This window comes from Nymphaea colorata, chromosome 3, assembly GCF_008831285.2.
Source record: "Nymphaea colorata isolate Beijing-Zhang1983 chromosome 3, ASM883128v2, whole genome shotgun sequence".
Lineage (NCBI taxonomy): Eukaryota > Viridiplantae > Streptophyta > Magnoliopsida > Nymphaeales > Nymphaeaceae > Nymphaea > Nymphaea colorata.
In genome coordinates, this window is record NC_045140.1 from 26,434,026 (window position 1) to 26,454,086 (window position 20,061).

At 41.5% G+C, this 20,061-nt stretch overlaps 2 protein-coding genes across 8 annotated transcripts in view; both read right to left on the bottom strand.

The window, feature by feature from the left end:
* The window catches only part of LOC116249642 (proteasome activator subunit 4-like), a 54,151-nt gene that overhangs the window by 8,376 nt on the left and 25,714 nt on the right, over nt 1-20,061 (bottom strand). For 6 of the 7 annotated variants that reach the window (XM_050076638.1, XM_031622813.2, XM_031622815.2 and 3 more), the window contains exons 27-30: nt 19,028-19,908; nt 6,859-7,104; nt 6,673-6,768; nt 389-567 (exon numbers count right to left, since the gene is read on the bottom strand). In XM_050076638.1, the coding sequence (XP_049932595.1) occupies nt 389-567; nt 6,673-6,768; nt 6,859-7,104; nt 19,028-19,908 (1,402 nt within the window). Of the gene's footprint in view, nt 1-388; nt 568-6,672; nt 6,769-6,858; nt 7,105-19,027; nt 19,909-20,061 lie in introns of those variants that run through there. The other variant, XM_031622818.1, reaches the window with a different exon arrangement.
* On the bottom strand, nt 16,632-18,736 carry LOC126409890 (uncharacterized). The gene is made up of 2 exons (XM_050076639.1): nt 17,006-18,736; nt 16,632-16,712 (listed from the first exon to the last, which is right to left on the bottom strand). The coding sequence occupies exons 1-2, from the start codon at nt 18,033-18,035 to the stop codon at nt 16,669-16,671; spliced, it is 1,074 nt and encodes a 357-aa protein (XP_049932596.1). The 5' UTR covers nt 18,036-18,736; the 3' UTR covers nt 16,632-16,668.

Consider the following 20,061-nt stretch of genomic DNA (forward strand, 5'->3'; position numbering starts at 1 on the left):
CGTGGCAAGAGCCTCACGGCTGGTCATGGCTCTGACGCGAAGGTAGCAGCCGCATACTACCTGAACTCACGCGCACATGGTCGGCGCACACTAACCCGATCGCGTTCTAACCAATAGGGTTAGCCTTCAAATCCCCAAACTTCATTCATAAGCTGGGGGATTCTCGACACTCTAGGCCCTCAGGTATATATGAAGAGCCTACAATCGGGTCAGATCTGTTTTCATCGGAGGAACTCATCATTTCTCATAAAGTTCCTAGCACTATCACATTTAGAAATGGTCCCCATGACCATCACATGTAAACCAAAAAAATAAAAACCAGCAATCTTAATTGATCATGCGAAGCATAAATAATTGAGAAAGGAAGACGCTGGCATATAGTGTGTACCTGTACATGAAGTGACGCAAATAAGACAATGTTGAGAGTCTTGTTCTCCAGTTAGAATTGTTAGAAGAAGAAAGAAGTATCACAACTGCCTCTTTGAGGCAAGCCTGTGGCATTGTATGCCATATCAACAATTCAAATGCCTCATTGGCCAGACAGGATAGATCTTCATTTGGTGTTCCCTGGAGCACAAGAATTGTTAGATTATATGTAAATACTTGTGTATATGTCGATTCTATATCCATATACATATTTATCTATATACGCTTTACACATATATCACTGTAGTTTTGTATGTGAGTATACATAAATCTGATGTATATACCTATATATAGGACTATTCATGTATTCTTTTAATATTTTTTATTCTTATCTTTTGGTCAGCCAAGACCTGGTCAGGTTTGATCTTTAACCAGGTTGGCTAATGGCTCTAAAAAAAAGAGCCATTGGAGCCAGCCCAAGGTCTAGCTCCTCTCAGCTCTTCCCTCTTTCCTTGTGTATTTCTTTCGTATACAGATAAGGCTTCTTTCAGACTATTTCATATGCTTTTTTTAACAGCTTGTTATCATAATAAAGCTTTCATACTTATTCCAGATTTGTGTATCTTCAGGCCTTAGTGCCTTTGTTTATCGTTCATGTTAGCTGTTTAACAGTACGTGGTATCAGAGCCTTGACCGTGATTTTGTTGGAAGTTTTCGCTGCACTGCTGCTATGGAGAAGCTGCTGCAAATTCCTCTAAAAACCTGTGCTGGTGCCGAGTCATGCTGTTCATTTTTCAAAACTGGTTACGTGGCACTGCTAGAAATCAGATTGCTTGACTGTTGAACGGTTGATTTGGCTTCTTTTGGAGATTATTAAAAGCTTCAGCTTTTTTTTAATCTATGGAAGATTCCAAAAGCTCCTCCAAACATAAAAGTTATGTGGTCCCATTCTAGCTTGACAAAACCAATTATACACTTTGGACGAAATGTCTTGATATGCATATTAAAGGCAAACAAATTTGGGGCTTCATTTGAGGTATTACCATTCAAACCCTCTCTTAACTTGGCCAAAATTGAAAATGATATAAAAAGAGAATTGCAAGGGGTGGAGAGAGAAAATGCCATGAATGGTTACTACAGGAAATTAGATGATTGGGAAGCAAAAAGTGCAAGAATCAAAGAATAGATTTATAGTAGTATTGAGCCTCGTATTGCCCAAAATCTCATGTATTATGAGAGATTCAGGAGAATGTTTTTTCTATTAAACAAAAGGAAGAAAAGTTCTAGCAGCCTCTAAACCTCACTATGGGAATCAATATCAAAACAATGGTCAATCTACATAACGAGAAGCATACAATTCAAATCACGGAGGAACATATTACAATGGAGGACAATTTGATCAAGAAAGCAAGAAGATTGCCAACATGCAAGATGAAGGGTGTAATCTTATGTCTATATCTTTTACATTAAATTAACTTGTAAGGGTCCTCCAATATCTTCCTAAGGAGACAATTCGCATGCATTTGGCATCAACCATTTCTAATCCCAACCCACAAAGTATGCCTTCTTGGTTTTCCGAAGCATCGTTTCATGTGACTCTATATGTGTCCCATTTGACAAAATATGAACAATTTCAAAGAATTTCCAATGTTACTATCACCAATGGAACCTCTTTAAAAGTTTTACAAGTTGGAGAATACAAATATGATTTTGACAAATAAAAGTAAGTTGTGTGCCAAACTTGAATCTCAACTTACTTTTGGTTTCTCAGATCTCAAATCATGGTTGTGATGTTATTTTTCATCGAATAAATGTTGGATGCAGGATCACCAGTCTAGGAAGCTGAATGTTTTAGAAAAGGAGATACAATTTATGTATACTGCTACATGTTGCCAAAAATATAGATATTGACATTTGGCACCAAAGGCTAGGGCATCCAAATGTAAGACCATGGTTTTTTATTGCTCCTACAAATAAATTATATGTTGAAAACTTTCAGTGTGGTGATTGTTTACATGGAAAAATGAAATCTACACCTTCTGGATCAAGAACCTTCTTTGCTTCAAAACCCTTTGAACTTGTTCATTTGGGTGTATGCAGACCAGCCTCTATTGTATCAAAGGGAGGACTATCATATTATGTTACTTTTGTTGGTGATTTTATTAGGCATTTGTCGGATTTACTTCTTCAAACTTAAATCAGAGGTATTTGACTAATTTTGAGAAATTTCAAACTTAATAAAGAACCAATCTGATGCAAAAGTAAAGATTCTTAAAACCGATTATGGAGGAAAATTTATCTCAAATAACTTCCAAAACTACTTGAAACATTGGAACAATACAACAAAAGTGATGCTCTTGAACACTTTGACAAAATGGATTATCTGAAGGAAACAATAGGCATATCATGCAGACAACTAAACTATGTCACATAGGTACGGGTACGGGTGCCGATGGGGGTACCGGTGCGGGTACGGGTACTGACCATTTTTAAAAAACTTGGGTACGGGGTTACGACCGTATATATATATATAAACAATAAGAAATACTTAGAAAATATGTATCAAAATAAAAAATATACATCAACATAAACAAATAAATAATATAGAAAATATATATCAACGGTTCTTGCAGCAGTGTGTTTAAGAAACCTATGAAAAACTTTAAACATATGGACAACCCAGCAGCCCCCTAGTCAAACAAACATGATCATCAATCGAATTTTCACATCTAAAGAATAGAATTAAAAATAAGGTGAAAAAAATTAAATCAAAATAAACTTAAGCAGTTTGGATCTATAGGTACCCAAGTGTCAAAGTACTCATTTTGGGTACCGGTACAGCGACACGAGTACGTGGACCTTACTGAAGTACCCATGTGACTTAGCAACTAAAACACTTACAATCTCAAAAACTTTCAGGCAAAAGCCACTTTAGCATTGATCTATCTCACAAATAGAATGCCATCAAATGTTTTATCAAATATCTCACCCTTTGAAAAGTGATTTAAGTATGAACCTGATTATGAAATACTTAAAAAAAAATTAAAACTAATTCTATTTTTAAAATAATAAAGCAGATAAAATAAGCTCAAAAACTATTAAATGTGCATTTACTGGATATTTCCCAACTCCAAAGATACAAATCTTATGATTTAATAAATTGATAATTAATTATTTCAATAAATGTAAGTTGTATTGAAAAAGAAAGTGGATTTGAAAGAAATAAAGCTTTTCAAAATCATAGGGACTATTCGCTTTTGTTTAAATATCTTTCAAAGACTGATGATGATTCATATGATTATGAAGAAGAAGGGAATATGTCGAACAATAATGAACATGGAGCATTCAAGGAAATCAGAACTTATCATAGAAGAAATAGATTATCAACACAACATAAAGATACTCATGTTGAAGCTAGTAATTCACCAATTGAGGATCCCCCATTTGTTGATAGAACTCGTAGGAGATCTACAAGCGAGCATGGGGTCCAAATAGGTTTGTCTCGACTCTCCTATGATTCTTTTGCCCCTAGGTATAGAACTTGCTTGGGTACTATTCTTTCTTATTTTGAACCTTCCACATATAGTGAAGCAACCCCAAAAAATGGCAAGATGCCATGAAAAGTAAATTAGATGTACTCAAGAGGGCCAATACACGGGAAACACAAGATCTTCCTTTTGGAAAAATAACTTGGTTGTAGATGAGTTTATGAGGGCAATATCAAAAGTGATGGAACCTTAAAAAAATATAAATCTATGTTAGTAGTTAAGGGTTACATGCATGAATATGAGATGGATTATGAAGAAGCCTTTGCCCATCTAGCAAGAATGACAACCGTCAAAACTCTTACATCTATTAAAAAATAGAATACATATCAATTGGATTTAAAAAATGCTTTTCCAAATTGGAAATTAGAAAAAGGCTATGTCACATGGGTGCGGGGTGCGGGTGCGGCGAGAGCATATATATATATATAGTTAAATAAGTAATTTTAGTTGTCTATATTTTTAAACTTTTTTATCAAGGTTACCTTGAATCAATATATCAATGAAAACTCAGCCAAAACATCCCGCACTGATGCGGGTGCGGGTGCGCCACCATAGTTGGTGCACCCATGTGACTTAGGAAAAAGGAGATCATATGGATGCTCCACCCAGCTTACATGTCCCAAAAGGAAAAGTTTTGAAATTAAAAAAGGCTTTATATGGACTTAAACAAAGTCCAAAACATGGTTTGATCAGTTTAACACAGTTATGACTAAGTGTGGATTCAAATCTTGTTTGACACTGCTTTGTTTGTTAAGAATGCTTCCATAGGTATTGTTATTCTTCTATTGTATGTTGATGACATGTTGATTACAGGAAGTGGTAAAGAGGGAGTCAAAGAAATAAAAGAAAATTTATAACAAAGTCTTAAAATGATGGATCTAGGCTTTCTTGCATACTTCTTAGGTATTAAAGTAGCTTATTCTACTGGAGACTACTTTCTGTCCCACATCAAGTTTGCTGCAGAAATTATTGTTACATTGGTAATCACATGTGACAACATAGCTGGAACTCCTGAAGTTTTTGCAAAAAAAATGAAGAATGGTGGAATACCATTGGAGAATCCTATAGCTTACAAGCAACTTGTGAGACCATTAATGTATCTTGATGTTGCTTGGCCGGATATGGAAGCCATGCCTTGAGAGAATTGTAGTATGACTCAACAACAATTCATATAGGAGCCACTCTCAAAAGTGTTAGATATATCAAGGGAATGATAAATAAGGAATTGTTTCTATCATCTTCACCTTCTTTAAACCGAATGGTTTATAACTTTATGCAAATGCTGATTGGAGAGGAGATCCAAATAACAGACACTGAAGAACTGGTTTTTGTGTGGTTTTAGATGAACCTTTGAATTCATGGAAATGCAAGAAACAACAAAAAGTCTCTTTCTCGTGTACAAGAGCAGAATCTCGTGCTATGGCATCAAACACAATTGAAATTGCTTGGCTAAAACAACACTCGAGTGTTAGGGATCGAAGACAGAGGCACCTACTTAGTTGTGCCATGATAATAAAAATTCTATCTATATCAAGAAGAATCATATTTTTTATGAGTGAACCAAGCACATCAAGATGGTTAGTCATTTTATTCATGAAGAATTTTTGAATAACATTGAATTGCCTTATGGTGCTTCCAAATTTCAGCTTGCAGACTTCTTACCAAAGCCTTGTGTTCTCCAAGTTTCAACATTCTTTTAGACAAACTTTTGATGATCACATCAAAAGTTGGAGGGAGTGTTAGCTTATATGTAAATACTAAATACTTATATATGTATCGATTCTATGTCTATATTATATTTATCTATATCCATATATGTTTTACACATATATGAATGTAGATTTGTATGTATGTATACATAAATCTGATGCTATGTCACCGTGGTACGCCACAATTGGTGGAGTACCCATACCGGTACGCCGGTACGACAGTATGGCGCTGTACGTTTGGATCTGGTTCCGGGTCGGAACCAGATCCAAACTATATCATAACCTAAAAAGTAAAAAGAAAATGGCTTGATCTTTTTTTTTTTTTGACTTGTGAGATTATCTATGGATTCATGGAAGGAACATTGTCTTAATGTGATGATATCATTTAGTTTTTTAAATTTTTTCAATTAAAAATATATAATAATATACAATATTCACCATGCCGCCATACCAAGATTTACAAAAAGGCCATACCAGTACCCGTACCTCCGTACCCATACCAGCACCCGTACCCGTACCATTGCGACATAGATCTGATGTATATACCTATATATAGGATTATTTGAGTATTCTTTTATATTTTTGTGTATTTGTTATTTTATTTTTTAATATTTTTATTCTTATTTTTTGGTCAGCTGAAACCTGGTCAGGTTTGAACTTTGAGCAGGTTGGAGCTAGCCCTCTTTTTAGAGCTGTCAGAACCAGCCGTTGGGCTAGCTTCTCTCAGCTCTCCCCTCCTTATGGTGTATTTTTTTGTATATAAGTAAGGCTTCTTTCAGCCTATTTTCTATGCTGTTTTTAACATCTTATGAGTGATTACAATAAAGTTTCATACTTCTAATGCCTTTGTTTAAGGTTCTTGTTAGCCGTTTAACAGCTTAATTTACAAAAGAAAATCCATTAAACGGATTAAAGAATGAACTACTCCTGTGAATCACACAAACAGGCAGGCAGTGCATAATTGGCCAAAAGGTAGCAAGAAAAAAATCTTTAAAAAAATTATCTACAGGCAGGAACGTGGAAAAAATTATGCTGTCATCATTCCTCACCTGCAATGAAATGATAGGATGCAGAACTCCAACAATTATATTGAACAAAAATGGAGATCTTCCAGATTTGAAGGATGATATTACAAAATGAAACAACTGCATTCACAAAAACCATGACCAGTCAATAAAGATATTAATATGGAAAATAAAATGCTACAGCAAAGAATAACAGGCTAAGATGTGTACCGTCTCCATCCATCTTGTCTCTTCTTGTGTATCATCATTTGCAAAAATGGAGGGCTGACCAGCACTTTGAATGTGCAGAGCCAGTTCAGATGCACGTTTTATCAGATAATGACACCAATCGTTATCTCCAATGGAGTAATTTGACTTACTATGTTGCATGTGATGTGATTTGCCAGTTCTACAGGAAATAAAAAGTGCCATATTTGAACATAAAACAGAGAGAGTGACACCAATGGCTTCTCTAACCTGTACATTCAAGAAATTACAGTAGAAGTTGACATCAAGAAGATTGAAGCAATAGAACGGACAACTTATTTCCCAATGATGCATTGCATTCTCAATTTCTGCTCATGTCCTGTAAATGAACCAGTGATTGTCTTTTCTGCAAAGACAACAAAGTGATAGTTCCTTTTCCTTGTTTAGTTTTAGAAAATGATACTATGCAATTGGATTAATCTCCTGCAAATATATTGTTTTCCAACTTCATTTTTCAATTCATGCCCTTTACTGTAAACTCTTATGGTTATTGTTCTAGCTCCTATTTTGGACAGATTCAATGGATGTCGATCCCAGCTTAGATGGAAAATGTACAGCTTCTTGTGGTCATACCTTCCCTAACTAAAATAATTTTTTAGAAAACAGAGGCATTAGAAAACCTCAGGGGCCCTTGACTTCATGACCTGCTAATGTGTCTGTTTTCTAATTTGAAGAACTCTAGGAAGAGGTCATCCAATGCAATTGGTAGTTGAGAAGATGGTGAAGGCAGCAAAAAGATGGAGAGAGAGAGAGAGAGAAAGAGATGCAAGCAGTAAACGAGAAGATGATTATGGTGAAGAAAGTGAAAAGGATGAAGAGGGAGAGAGAAGATCAGCATTTGCCAGAATGAAAATGGATTCATCTGATTCGCACCATGGATTCCAAGGAGCAGTAGACATGTTTCATGGATGAGCACAAGGTGGTTGGTGGAGACTAGCAAAAATGCAGACCATTATTGCAATTTTGCTGCATGTGTACACACACATATGCATCATTGCATGTATACATGCACATATATGTACATTGTACATATGCATGTATATAGAGAAAGTTCAGGTTATACTGACTCAGTTCAAAATATGGGAGGCATCTTGTATGTGGTTCATTAACTAAAGTGAAGTTCTTTTTACAATTTCTCATGCACACATGATCCAACTTGTCAAGTCTTTGTACATTAAAGGTGTAGAAACACGAAAAATAGGAAAAAAAATATGATGAACACGATGTAACGTGGAAAAACCCTCAACAAGAGGAAAAAAACCACGGATGAGGAGGAACTGGTGCCCACTGGCAACCAGACTCTCTCTCTCTTAACATTTCATTCACACCCAAAAATTAGGGTTACCAAGATACAAGTAGAGTCTCAACAGGCCTAAACAGGAGCACACACTGGACCGGGTCCAGACCCAGACCCGTACATTAAAACACGTCAACGCTCCCCCTCAAGTTGGGCATACAGATCAAACATGCCCAACTTGGATACATTTCTCTCAGATGAAGTTGGAAGACAAGGCTTTGGTCAGGACATCAGCAGTTTGGTCTTCAGATCTCATTTAAGGAAGTACAAGTTCTTTAGCATCAATTCTTTCTCGAATGAAATGTCAGTCAATCTCAACATGCTTTGTTTTGTCATGAAGCACAGGGTTGTTGGCCAGGTTGATTGCTAACTTGTTATCACAATACATCTTCATTGGTTCTTCAACTTTTATACCAATATCAGTCAACAATACTTTCAGCCACAAAAGCTCAGAAACTCCCATAGCAACAGCTCTGTATTCTGCTTCAGCACTGGAACGAGAACAAACGTCTTGCCTCTTACTCCTCCACACTGTGAGATTCCCTCCCAAATAGATACAATAGCCAGAGGTGGACCTCCTAGTGTCAATACAGCCTGCCCAGTCTGCATCTGAATAACCTTCAATCCCAAGAGCGTCTTGCTTAACATACAGGAGACCTTTGCCAGGATTCCTCTTCAAGTAGCATAAGATCCTGTCGACAGCCTTCAAGTGAGCATCCGTGGGAGCATGCATGAACTGACTCATCACATTCACAGCAAAGGTAATATCAGGTCTAGTGAGAGTAAGATAAATCAACTTCCCTACAAGACATTGATATCTTCTTTTAGCCTCTTCACAGAGAGGCTCCCCATCTCTAAGACTTAGCTTATGGCCAGCATCTAGAGGAGTAGAAGCTGATCTACACCCCAGTTTCCCGGTCTCCTTTAACAAGTCTAGAGTGTACTTCCGTTGATTTAGCACGAGGCTAGTCCCAGACCTAGCAATTTCAATGCCAAGGAAATATTTCAACTTACCAAGGTCCTTGAGATCAAACTCGATCGCCAACAGTTTCTTTAACTTAATTATTTCATATTCATCATCACCTGTAACAATCATATCATCAACATATACCAACAAAATAGTAACCTTTTCCTCATTTCTCTTCACAAAGAGTGTATGATCTCCATTCCCTTGATGGTATCCACATTGTCTCATGACAAGTCTAAGTCGTTCAAACCATGCTCGAGGAGATTGCTTGAGCCCATATAAAGCTTTCCTTAGCTTGCAACATTTTCCAGGTTCCTCATATCCTAGAGGCATACACATATATACTTCCTCTTCAAGGTCTCCATTGAGAAAAGCGTTCTTGACATCAAGTTGGTACATCTTCCACTCCTTCATCACAACTAAGGAGATAATGACTCTGACAGTCTTCATCTTCGCAACAGGAGCAAATGTCTCCAAGTAATCAATCCCATATTTCTGACTAAACCCCTTGGCCACAAGACGAGCTTTGTATCTTTCAACACTTCCATCTGGTTTGTACTTGATGGTGTAGACCCACTTAGATCCAACCAAGTGAGCCGCCTCAGGAATCTTTACAACTTCCCATGTCATGTTTCTTCTCAGGGCTTCCATCTCTTCTTGCATTGCATAAGTCCACTTGGGATCACTCTGAGCCTCAGCAACATTCCTGGGAATCATAGCCAAAGAAAGAGAAGATACAAAACATTTGTAGTCCTTGCTCAATCTAGAATATGAAACAAAGTTACCAATAGAATGTTGAGTACATGACCTGACACCCTTTCGCAGGGCGATGGGAAGCTCTTCACTTGCAGCAACAATCTAACTCTCTTCTTCAACAGGTTGCTTCTGAGCACGACTTGGGTCATCTAGGGAAGGACTAACTGGATTGGGAGTAGAATTCTCACCACCTGTCATCTCATCTGTACAGACTCTTCGCCTAGAGTAAACTTGCCCAAACAGACGATTGCATTCCTCTTTTGCCCCAGTAGAACATTCTTCATTTTTCTCCTGTTTAAGCACCTCAATAAAAGGACCAACAGATTCACGCCTGTAGTCCAAAAAATCTGTAAACTGAATTTCCTGACTCGGAGAATACTGAGAATACTCTTCCTTTGACATAGAATTCTCCCCCTGAAGAGGATTCTCACCAAAATAGGAAGCATGTTCAAGGAAAGTGACATCTTTAGTAACATAGGAGCGACCAGTGGAAGGGTCCCGACACTTGTACCCTTTTTGAGTGGGAGAATAACCTAGAAATATGCCCTTAATAGACCTTGGATCAAGTTTTTTAATGTGAGGGCTATGATTGTGAATAAAGCAAACACAACCAAAAACTCTGGGTGAAAGAGAGAAAGGTTCATGACTCCCCGGTAACATAGAGTGAGGTGTCTGCCCATTCAACACACGACTAGGCAAACGATTTATAAGATACGGACTGGTCAACACAACATCCCCCCAACACCTTTTTGGAACATGACGTTGAAAAAGAAGAGCCCGAGTCATATTCAATAACTAACGATTCTTTCGTCCAGCAACTCCATTTTGAGGAGGAGTATAACTACAGGAAGTCTCATGAACAATTTCTCTTTTTCGAAAGAAGCTATCAACATACTGACACATATACTCACGAGCATTGTCAGATCGAAAGGTCTTAATAGATGCTCCATATTGAGTTTCCACATAAGCAATGAAAGTCTCTATGACAGTAGGAACTTCACTACGGTCTTTCAACAAGTAGACAATCGTGTTACGAGAACAATCATCTATAAAGGTGATAAAATACTGAAAACCATGACAAGAAGGAATCCCTGAAGGCCCCCACACATCAGAATGAATCATGGCAAATACCTCATTAGACCGATGGCTAGACAAAGGATATGAAGCTCTAACATGTTTGGCCAGGTGACAGACATCACAGGACACCATGGTCATGTCTAACCTGGAACATAAATCAGGAAACAACTGTCTAAGAAGTCCAAAAGGCAGGTGTCCAAGGCGCTCATGCCACCGGAGAATCAACTGAAGGGAGTCCTCTTTGTTCTTCGTTGCTTGGCTAACTGCCGTCATAAGAGCCTGAGCAGCACGCATAGGAAAACGATATAGCCCGTCGGAAGCCAGACCAATCTCAATCCTCTTCCCTGTCACCAAGTCCTGCATAACACAGCGATCAGCAGAAAAGATAAGTTCGCAATTCAACTCTTTCGTGATTTTGCTAACCGACAAGAGGTTCAAGGGAAGATGGGTAACATGTAGAGCATTGTGGACTGAGAACTTGTTCAAAAGTGAGAGACTCCCTTTCCCAGCCACAGAGATAGATGAACCATCGGCAAGAGAAACACGTTCCTTTCCTGAAGAAAGCTTATACCCATGAAAGACCTTAGGATCGCCGGTCATGTGGTGAGTAGCGCCACTGTCGATGATCCACTCGCCCATACGGGAATCCGCCATCACGTCGATAGAACACCCAAATTTCTTCCTGAACGATGCTGGTGGCATAGAATGAGAGAGGCTGCAGACGCTGAGGACGACAGCCAGACGACGTAGCTGATGATCCAAGGCGTGAGATCACTGGGACCGTCGGGAAAAGTCCTCAGGCGCATCTCAGCTTCAGGCCTGTCGGAGAGGGCTTCACTTGAAAAATCGTATAAAATCGTAGACACCTCCAAAAATTCTGAAATTTGGACCACAGCAAGAGCACGAGCCAAGGAGTGGACGCTCCAAATTTGGGCTGAATCCGAGCAGTCTACACTTAGGACGTTGAGCCTTGAAGTCGCGGGTTGCCTGTCGCCTGCTTCAGGAAGACTCCACCGATTTCTGCCAGATTCCGTCCATCGCCTCTAGAAACACCATCTATTGTCCGATCGATGTCAAACTTGGTGGAGAGGATCACCTGGATGTTGGGAATCGAATGGCACCGAAATCATAAAAATCCAACGGTCCGATCGCCGGAAAAGTCACCGGAAACAGGGACTGGTCGGCGGTAAAGCAGAACAGTGTCTGATCAAATTTCTTGAGCTCGAATCTCACTCAATACTGTACCGATTGACACGATTTCACATCTCTTCGACAGATTGGTTTGTTGGGAAGCGATCAGAATCAAAACCCCCAAAATTACAGCCGATTGGGCCCTCGATTGAAGCTCGGACAGAAACAGGCTTAGGGAGACCTATTAAAACTGAGTATACAGAACATGGCACGATCGTCTTCAAACGGCCCTCAAATCGGTTCTCCTTCGATCAAATCCACTGGTAGGTCATCCACAAGTCAATGGTGAAGGAGCTCGCACAGCAAACCCAGCAAGAGTCGACGGTGTCCACCGGAACTTCACGGCGGCAGACGATCACCACTCAAACGGTGATCCAATACGAGCACAAACAAGAAACTCAGAACCAAGTGGCGGAGCAGAGGGCAGCTTTGGGCGACAGCAATCTCCGACGTCGGTCTGGAGAGGGCAACAATCTCAGGCGATGCATCCGGGCGGCGGTGGCAGTGGCGGCGGCGGCGGCGGAACAAGAGCAGCAAGTGATGGGAAGGTCAGGGCCGGAACTTCACGACCGCAAAGAAAATTCTCAAACTCGCTGGCTCTGATACCAGGTAGAAACACGAAAAATAGGAAAAAGAATATGATGAACACGATGTAACGTGGAAAAACCCTCAACAAGAGGGAAAAAACCACGAATGAGGAGGAACTGGTGCCCACTAGCAACCAGACTCTCTCTCTCTTAAGATCTCATTCACACCCAAAAATTAGGGTTACCAAGATACAAGTAGAGTTTCAACAGGCCTAAACAGGAGCACACACTGGACCGGGTCCAGACCAAGACCCATACATTAAAACACGTCAACAAAAGGTAATTCATTAAGCCCAAGAAACCTACTAAAACTTTAGAAACACATAACCACGAACATATTTTACTGCTCAAATATCATGTAGATCACATCTATAAGGCTCAATTTAAACCAAAAAAGATGTGGAAAAAATTTATTTCTGCTCTGCAGTTCCAGAATTGGTCTGACGAATAGTACAGATAGAACCAGTCTAGCTAGTGCCTTTTAGTGCAGCCCTCTTGCTTAACCAGTGAAAAGAGGAAAAGCAAGAGCCAGGGAGAAATAATTTCGGGATCAGTTCTCATGAGATATTTAACCCAGTTCTCATGAGATATTTAACCCCACACGCACAGAGCTTTCTGTTGATGAAAAATGGCATTACATGATGGAAGAAACAATCACATGCCCCATCCATGCATACTGTAGAAACACGAACCACAAAGAGAGAGAGTGGAGAACGAACACACAATCTACGTGGAAAACCTCAGAAAGAGGTGAAAAACCACGGGAGGCTCTGACCTAGGGGCACACCGCAACCCTAGGAGAGAGAAAATTATATTTCACTTAATTCAACACTAAACACAAGTGACAATATAAAGAGGGAGAGAGGAGAAGCCGCCTAGGGTACCGAGCCCGCCTCGGTACCCGCACCCCATAGAACCGGGTCCAGGAATGGATCCGGTTCCCACAGCAACATATTCTAACACTCCCCCTCAAGCTTGGCATACATGTCAAACATGCCAAGCTTGCTAACATTCTTTTCGAATGAAGAAGTACAAAGCCCTTTAGTTAGGACGTCTGCAACTTGATCTTCAGACTTCATATATGGCAGAATCAGCTCCTTTGAGTCAATGCGTTCCCGGATAAAATGACGGTCAATCTCCACATGTTTGGTCCTGTCATGTAGAACTGGATTATTAGCAAGATTAATCGCAGACTTGTTGTCACAGTACATCTTCATTTTATCTCCCAGTTCCACACCAATATCAGTCAAAAGAATCTTCAGCCACAGCATCTCTGTAACCCCCATTGCAACAGCCCTGTACTCAGCCTCAGCACTAGACCTCGAACATACTTCTTGCCTCTTACTTCTCCAAACAACTAGGTTACCTCCAAGAAAGATACAATACCCTGTAGTAGACCTCCTTGTGTCAGTGCAACCTGCCCAATCTGCATCTGAGTAGCCCTCAATAGTAAGTTTGTCTTGTCGAGTATACAGCAGTCCTTTTCCTGGGTCATTCTTTAGATATCCCAACATTCTTTCTGCACTCTTCCAGTGACAATCCGTGGGAGCATGCATAAATTGACTTAGCACATTTACCGCATACGTGATATCAGGGCGAGTTAGAGTAAGATAGATAAGCTTACCTACTAGCCTCTGATATCGCCCTTTTCCTTCCTCATCCAGAATAGTGCCCGTCTTGATACTTATCTTAGTTCCCGACTCTATAGGAGTAAGATAGGGCCTACAACCAAGTTTGCCTGTCTCCTTTAGTAAGTCAAGAGTGTACTTCCTTTGATTCATAACCAGCCCTGTCTCTGATCGAGCAATCTCTATCCCCAGAAAGTATCTCAGCTTACCCAGATCCTTGAGGTCGAATTCTTTAGCTAATCTCTCCTTCATCTTTCTGTTTTCTTCTTCGTCACTGCCAGTGACAATCATATCATCAACGTAGACAAGGAGAAGACTCACCAGACCACCTCTCTGCTTTATGAATAGGGTATGATCTCCATTTCCTTGCTTGTACCCAGTAGACTTCATAACGATCCTTAGTCTCTCAAACCAAGCTCTAGGCGACTGCTTCAAGCCATACAAAGCTTTCTTGAGGTGACAACATTTTTCCTCTTGAACATACCCGGGAGGCATGCTCATATAGACTTCTTCCTCCAGATGGCCGTTCAAGAACGCATTTTTAACATCAAGCTGGTCCATGCGCCACTTCCTGTGCACAGCAAGAGCAAGAATAACCCTCACGGTCTTCAACTTTGCAACAGGGGCAAAGGTCTCAAGATAGTCGATCCCATACTTCTGGCTGAACCCTTTGCAACCAAACGAGCTTTATATCGATCTACAGTGCCATCAGGTTTGTACTTCACGTTGTAAACCCACTTAGAGCCAACTAAGTGTGTCCCTTTAGGGATATCAACAACTTCCCATGTTTTGTTCTTAGCTAACGCACCCATCTCCTCTGTCATAGCATGTAACCACTTGGGATCATCCTTAGCATCATCCACCGACCTGGGAATAACAACTTTGGATAAGGTTGTGATAAAACATTTGTAATTTGTACTGAGCTTAGCATAAGAAACAAATCTCTGAATAGGGTGAGAAGTACATGACCTGGTGCCTTTGCGCACAGCAATGGGGAGCTCTTCATTCGATGGACTTGGGTCATCCGGGGAGATCACAAGATTGGGATTGGTTCTATCCTCATCACCAACATCTTCCACTGTAGCTTTCTCCTTTCTGACATAAACCTGGCCAAACAAGTGATCCCGGGCAACAATGGGCTGAGCATCCACCGTGACCCCTTCCATATGGCTGCCCTTCTCATTACTGACCGTGACCGTGTCAATCACACTGGGACTAACCTTGTAATCCAAAAACTCCATAAACTGAATTAGCTGATTAGAGGAATACTCTTCCCCTTTGTTCCCAAGACACTCCCCCTGAAGAGGATTCACCGAAAAATACGACTCATGTTCATGAAATGTGACATCCCTCGAAACATACACTTTGGAAGTAGTGGGATCCACACATTTATACCTCTTCTGAGTGGAAGAGTACCCCAAAAAAACTCCTTTAATAGACCGGGGATCAAGTTTTTTGAGAGTAGGACTATGATTATGCACAAAACAACTGCACCCAAAGACACGAGGAGTAAGAGGCCACGGATTCTGAGTGGGCCACAGGGTAGAATAAGGAGACTGACCATCCAACACCCTAGTAGGCATACGGTTAATGAGATGTGCACTAGTGAGAAGTGCATCACCCCAATACCGCTTCGGGACATGACGTTGGAACATAATGGCCCAGGTAACATTCAATAGATGACGATTTTTACGTTCAGCTATACCATTTTGAGGAGGGGTATAACTACAAGAGGTTTCATGAACAATACCCTTGCCTTTCAAGAATTCATCAAGGGATTGGGAGACATATTCCCTTGCATTATCCGTACGGAAAGCTTGAACAGTAGTATGGAATTGAGTCTCAACAAAGGCAACAAAGTTTTTCACAACTGCTGGAACCTCACTACGTTCTCGCAACAAGTACACGAACGTACATCTAGAGTAATCATCAATAAGCGTCAAAAAATAGTGACAACCACCACACGTGGGTACTCCAAAAGGACCCCAAACATCGGAATGAACTAAGGCAAACGGATGAGTGGTTTTATTCAAAGAAATAGGGTACGAAGCCCTGACATGTTTAGCCAATTGACACACTTCACAAGCGAAGGAGTCAATTGAGACAGAAGCAAACAAATGAGGAAACAACTTCTTTATTAACTGGAAGGGTAGATGTCCAAGACGCTCGTGCCATCGCAGAACAGTAGATCTATCGTTCACACCAGACAAGTGACCACTCGTGGCAGAAATCAATGTTGAAGCAACTTGTACCGGCAGCCTGTAGAGCCCATCAGTAACCGAACCAATCCCAATCTTCTTCCCCGTCACCAAGTCCTGCAGGGAACAATGATCAGCAGAGAAAATCAGATTACAGTTTAATTCTTTAGTAATACTGCTGACAGAGAGTAAGTTCACAGGAATATTTGGAACATGCAGGGCATTGTGGAGACGGTATTTGTTCAACAGGGACAAGCTCCCTTTCCCAGCCACAGAGATAGAAGACCCATCTGCCATAGACACGCGTTGCTTGCCAAAGGAAAGTTGATATTCTTGAAAGAGTTTAGAGTCCCCTGTCATGTGGTGAGTGGCTCCACTATCAACAATCCAATCACCAAGAGAAGGGTTACCTTGATCAGTCGAGGCAACGAGAGCTTGGGCTAGCTGAGCCCCTTCAGACGTGGAGGACTCCTCAGGGGTAGTAGATAGACGGCTGATGTACGCCTGTAGCTCCTTGAGTTGAGCAGGGGACAACTTGGACTTTGCACCACTAGAAGAATTGCTCTGACTGGAATCAGACACAGAAGGGCTACGCTTGCCAGAGGGAGGACGACCTCTGACCAGTCTCTTCTCGGGATGAAGATCCCAATAGAAATCCACCGAATGCCCCAACTTGTGGCAATGAGTGCAATGTCGGGCAGGACGCTGCCCAGTCCCTGAGGCACGGCTGACAAAGGCAGAAGGGCCATGACCGGTGTCAAGATGCATCACCTGGCGACGTTGTTCTTCAGACTCAACACGAGCATATACTTCCTCTATCCCCGGAATCTCATCACCATTAAGAATCTGGCTACGAATAGACTCAAATTCATCCCGTAGGCCTCCCAGAAACAGAAACGTACGGTCCATCCATTCCTTTTCCCAGTAGAGGGAATGATCTGAACCGCATGTCCACTCATCAGTCACATGATAATCTAGCTCCTCCCACTTGGTCTTCAGGGCAGCATAGAAGGCAGCAACAGACAAATCACCCTGTGTCAGAGAGTAAATACTGCGTTTAATCTGATAGGTGCGCAAATGTCTCTTCTTGCGACCATACATCTTTGCAAGCACAGTCCACATATCAAAAGAGGTCGGCTTCCGCAGAATGAGGGGCTGGATATCGGATGACACGGAGCTGATAATCCACACCTTCACTTGGCTGTCCTCCAACGCCCACGTCGCCCATTGAGGATCAGATTTGATGGGCGCAGGTTTGTCGCCAGTGATGTAAGAGAGACGCCCACGGCTAGTAATCCCAATCTCGAGAGCGGCAGACCAAGATAGGTAATTGTCCTTGGTCAGACGGATGGAGGTGACCTGGATCGGCACGTTCTCAGTCTTGGAGGCGCTGCCCGTGTCAAGAACGGCATCTTTTTGAGTCCCCATCGCTTCTGCCATCACAAACAAGCACACAGCAACAAGAGGCACAGCAGCGGGAATGAGGCAACGGCGACGGGAAGGAGGCAGCGGCGACGGCGGCGGGAATGAGGCAGCGGCAACGGAAAGCAGGCAACGGCGCAACACAGAGGCCACCCACGGTGGCAGAAACAAAGAACGGGGCGAACGGAGGACCGCGGAGGCGCAACAGAGGACGGCGGCGGCGGAACAGAGGACGGCGGCGGCAGAGCAGGGCGACGTCACAAGGGCAGCAGCGACGCCGGAACAGAGGACGGCGGCGGCGGAACAAAGGACAGCGGCGGCAGAGCAGGGCGACGTCACACGGGCAGCAGCGGCGCCGGAACTTCAACGGCGTCGGGCGACGAAAAAACTTGACGATCCTCGGAAAAAACGCTTCTCCAACTCCGCTGGCTCTGATACCATGTAGAAACACGAACCACAAAGAGAGAGAGTGGAGAACGAACACACAATCTACGTGGAAAACCTCAGAAAGAGGTGAAAAACCACGGGGAGGCTCTGACCTAGGGGCACACCGCAACCCTAGGAGAGAGAAAATTATATTTCACTTAATTCAACACTAAACACAAGTGACAATATAAAGAGGGAGAGAGGAGAAGCCGCCTAGGGTACCGAGCCCGCCTCGGTACCCGCGCCCCATAGAACCGGGTCCAGGAATGGATCCGGTTCCCACAGCAACATATTCTAACACATACAATTTCAATCAAATATGAAGCTGGTTTAATTGCTTAGAAATCAAGCAGACCATACAAAAAGGTTTCTTGACTGTGTGCCCCAGGGGGTTCTCTCATACTACACCATGTAGTTGGTTCCCCAAAGGTGGGAACAGGATGCTGACAAAATAAGCTGTTTGACTCATTCTCTGTGTATATGTGCACATGGCAAACAATATGTTTAAGAAAAGTGGCTACAGTTTATGCACATAATTTCCTATTTTACTAAGGTTAAAATTACAATGCCTAAAAATTGTGTACCTGTGAAGATGAGTAGTCCATGCATTCAAGAAGTTCCTTCAGCAAAGCATCATGTAATTCAACTTCTGTGCTTTGCATTTTGGATGGATACATTTCTGCAAGTGCAGCAGCGAGAAAATAATATCTTTTTGTAATTGTGCTGGTTTTCACAATTTGAGGTAAAGGGTTCATCAGGCATTCGAGGACCTTATGCCTCAAATCAGGTGCCTCAGTTCCATGTCTCCCTTTCCCTGTCACTGCATAACGTATACAAGCTGTCCAATCAGGAGTTGAATCTACCACTGGTTCAAGAATGATCTTTTCCACTAGACTCAGTATCCAGCTCTTCCAGGAATCCTGGACTTCGCTAATATCAGAGTGCAATATCCCAGCCAAAGCCTCAGCAGCCACACATTGCTTTGCCCTCTCCTCTGCAAATGAAAATTCCTCCAATGAACTTCGAAGAGATAGAACAACCGGCTCTCCACATTCCTGCACTAAACGTTCAATAAAGTATGCAAAGCTTGCACAGAAACTGTCCCCTCCAGTCATAAATATCCAACTAGGTGTGCGTGGCCATGAAGGAATGCGATCAAAACAGAAGCACCTTATTAGTTTATCTGCATCACTTGATATCATGCCATAGTTCCCTGTAGAATCTACTAATTCCATATCAGGTATATCATGGTCGTCAGATAGATAGTTCAGTGCATGCACAAAAAATCCATCTTCCAGAAAAACTTGACCCAGGGCATCTTCAAGAGGTGATTTTACACTTCCTGCAGTGAGTGTTTTCTCCACTGATGGAACATTTGGAAACTCAGTGAGTAAAACATTCAAGGCAGAGATAGCAAGTATCCTTGTTTGAGGAACCTGATTCCTCAAACTCTTTAAGAAGCAACCTGAATGTAAACGCAATAAATAAAAAATCAGGATATTCTCCACTCTATTTCCATCATTGGTGTGTGGAAAAACAATGAGGTAAAACATTTGCAATAATCAATGAAAAAACATAGCAGGATAAAGTGGAAAAAAACTAACAGTGCAAGAGATTA

What these genes read in the sequence shown, in the direction of transcription:
- LOC126409890 (XM_050076639.1), bottom strand. Translation starts at nt 18,035, where the DNA reads ATGGCAGAAGCGATGGGGACTCAAAAAGATGCCGTTCTTGACACGGGC. An exon ending in CGTTGCCTCGACTGATCAAG is followed by an intron (nt 16,713 to 17,005) that starts GTAACCCTTCTC and finishes TGTTCCCTGCAG; the next exon opens with GACTTGGTGACGGGGAAGAA.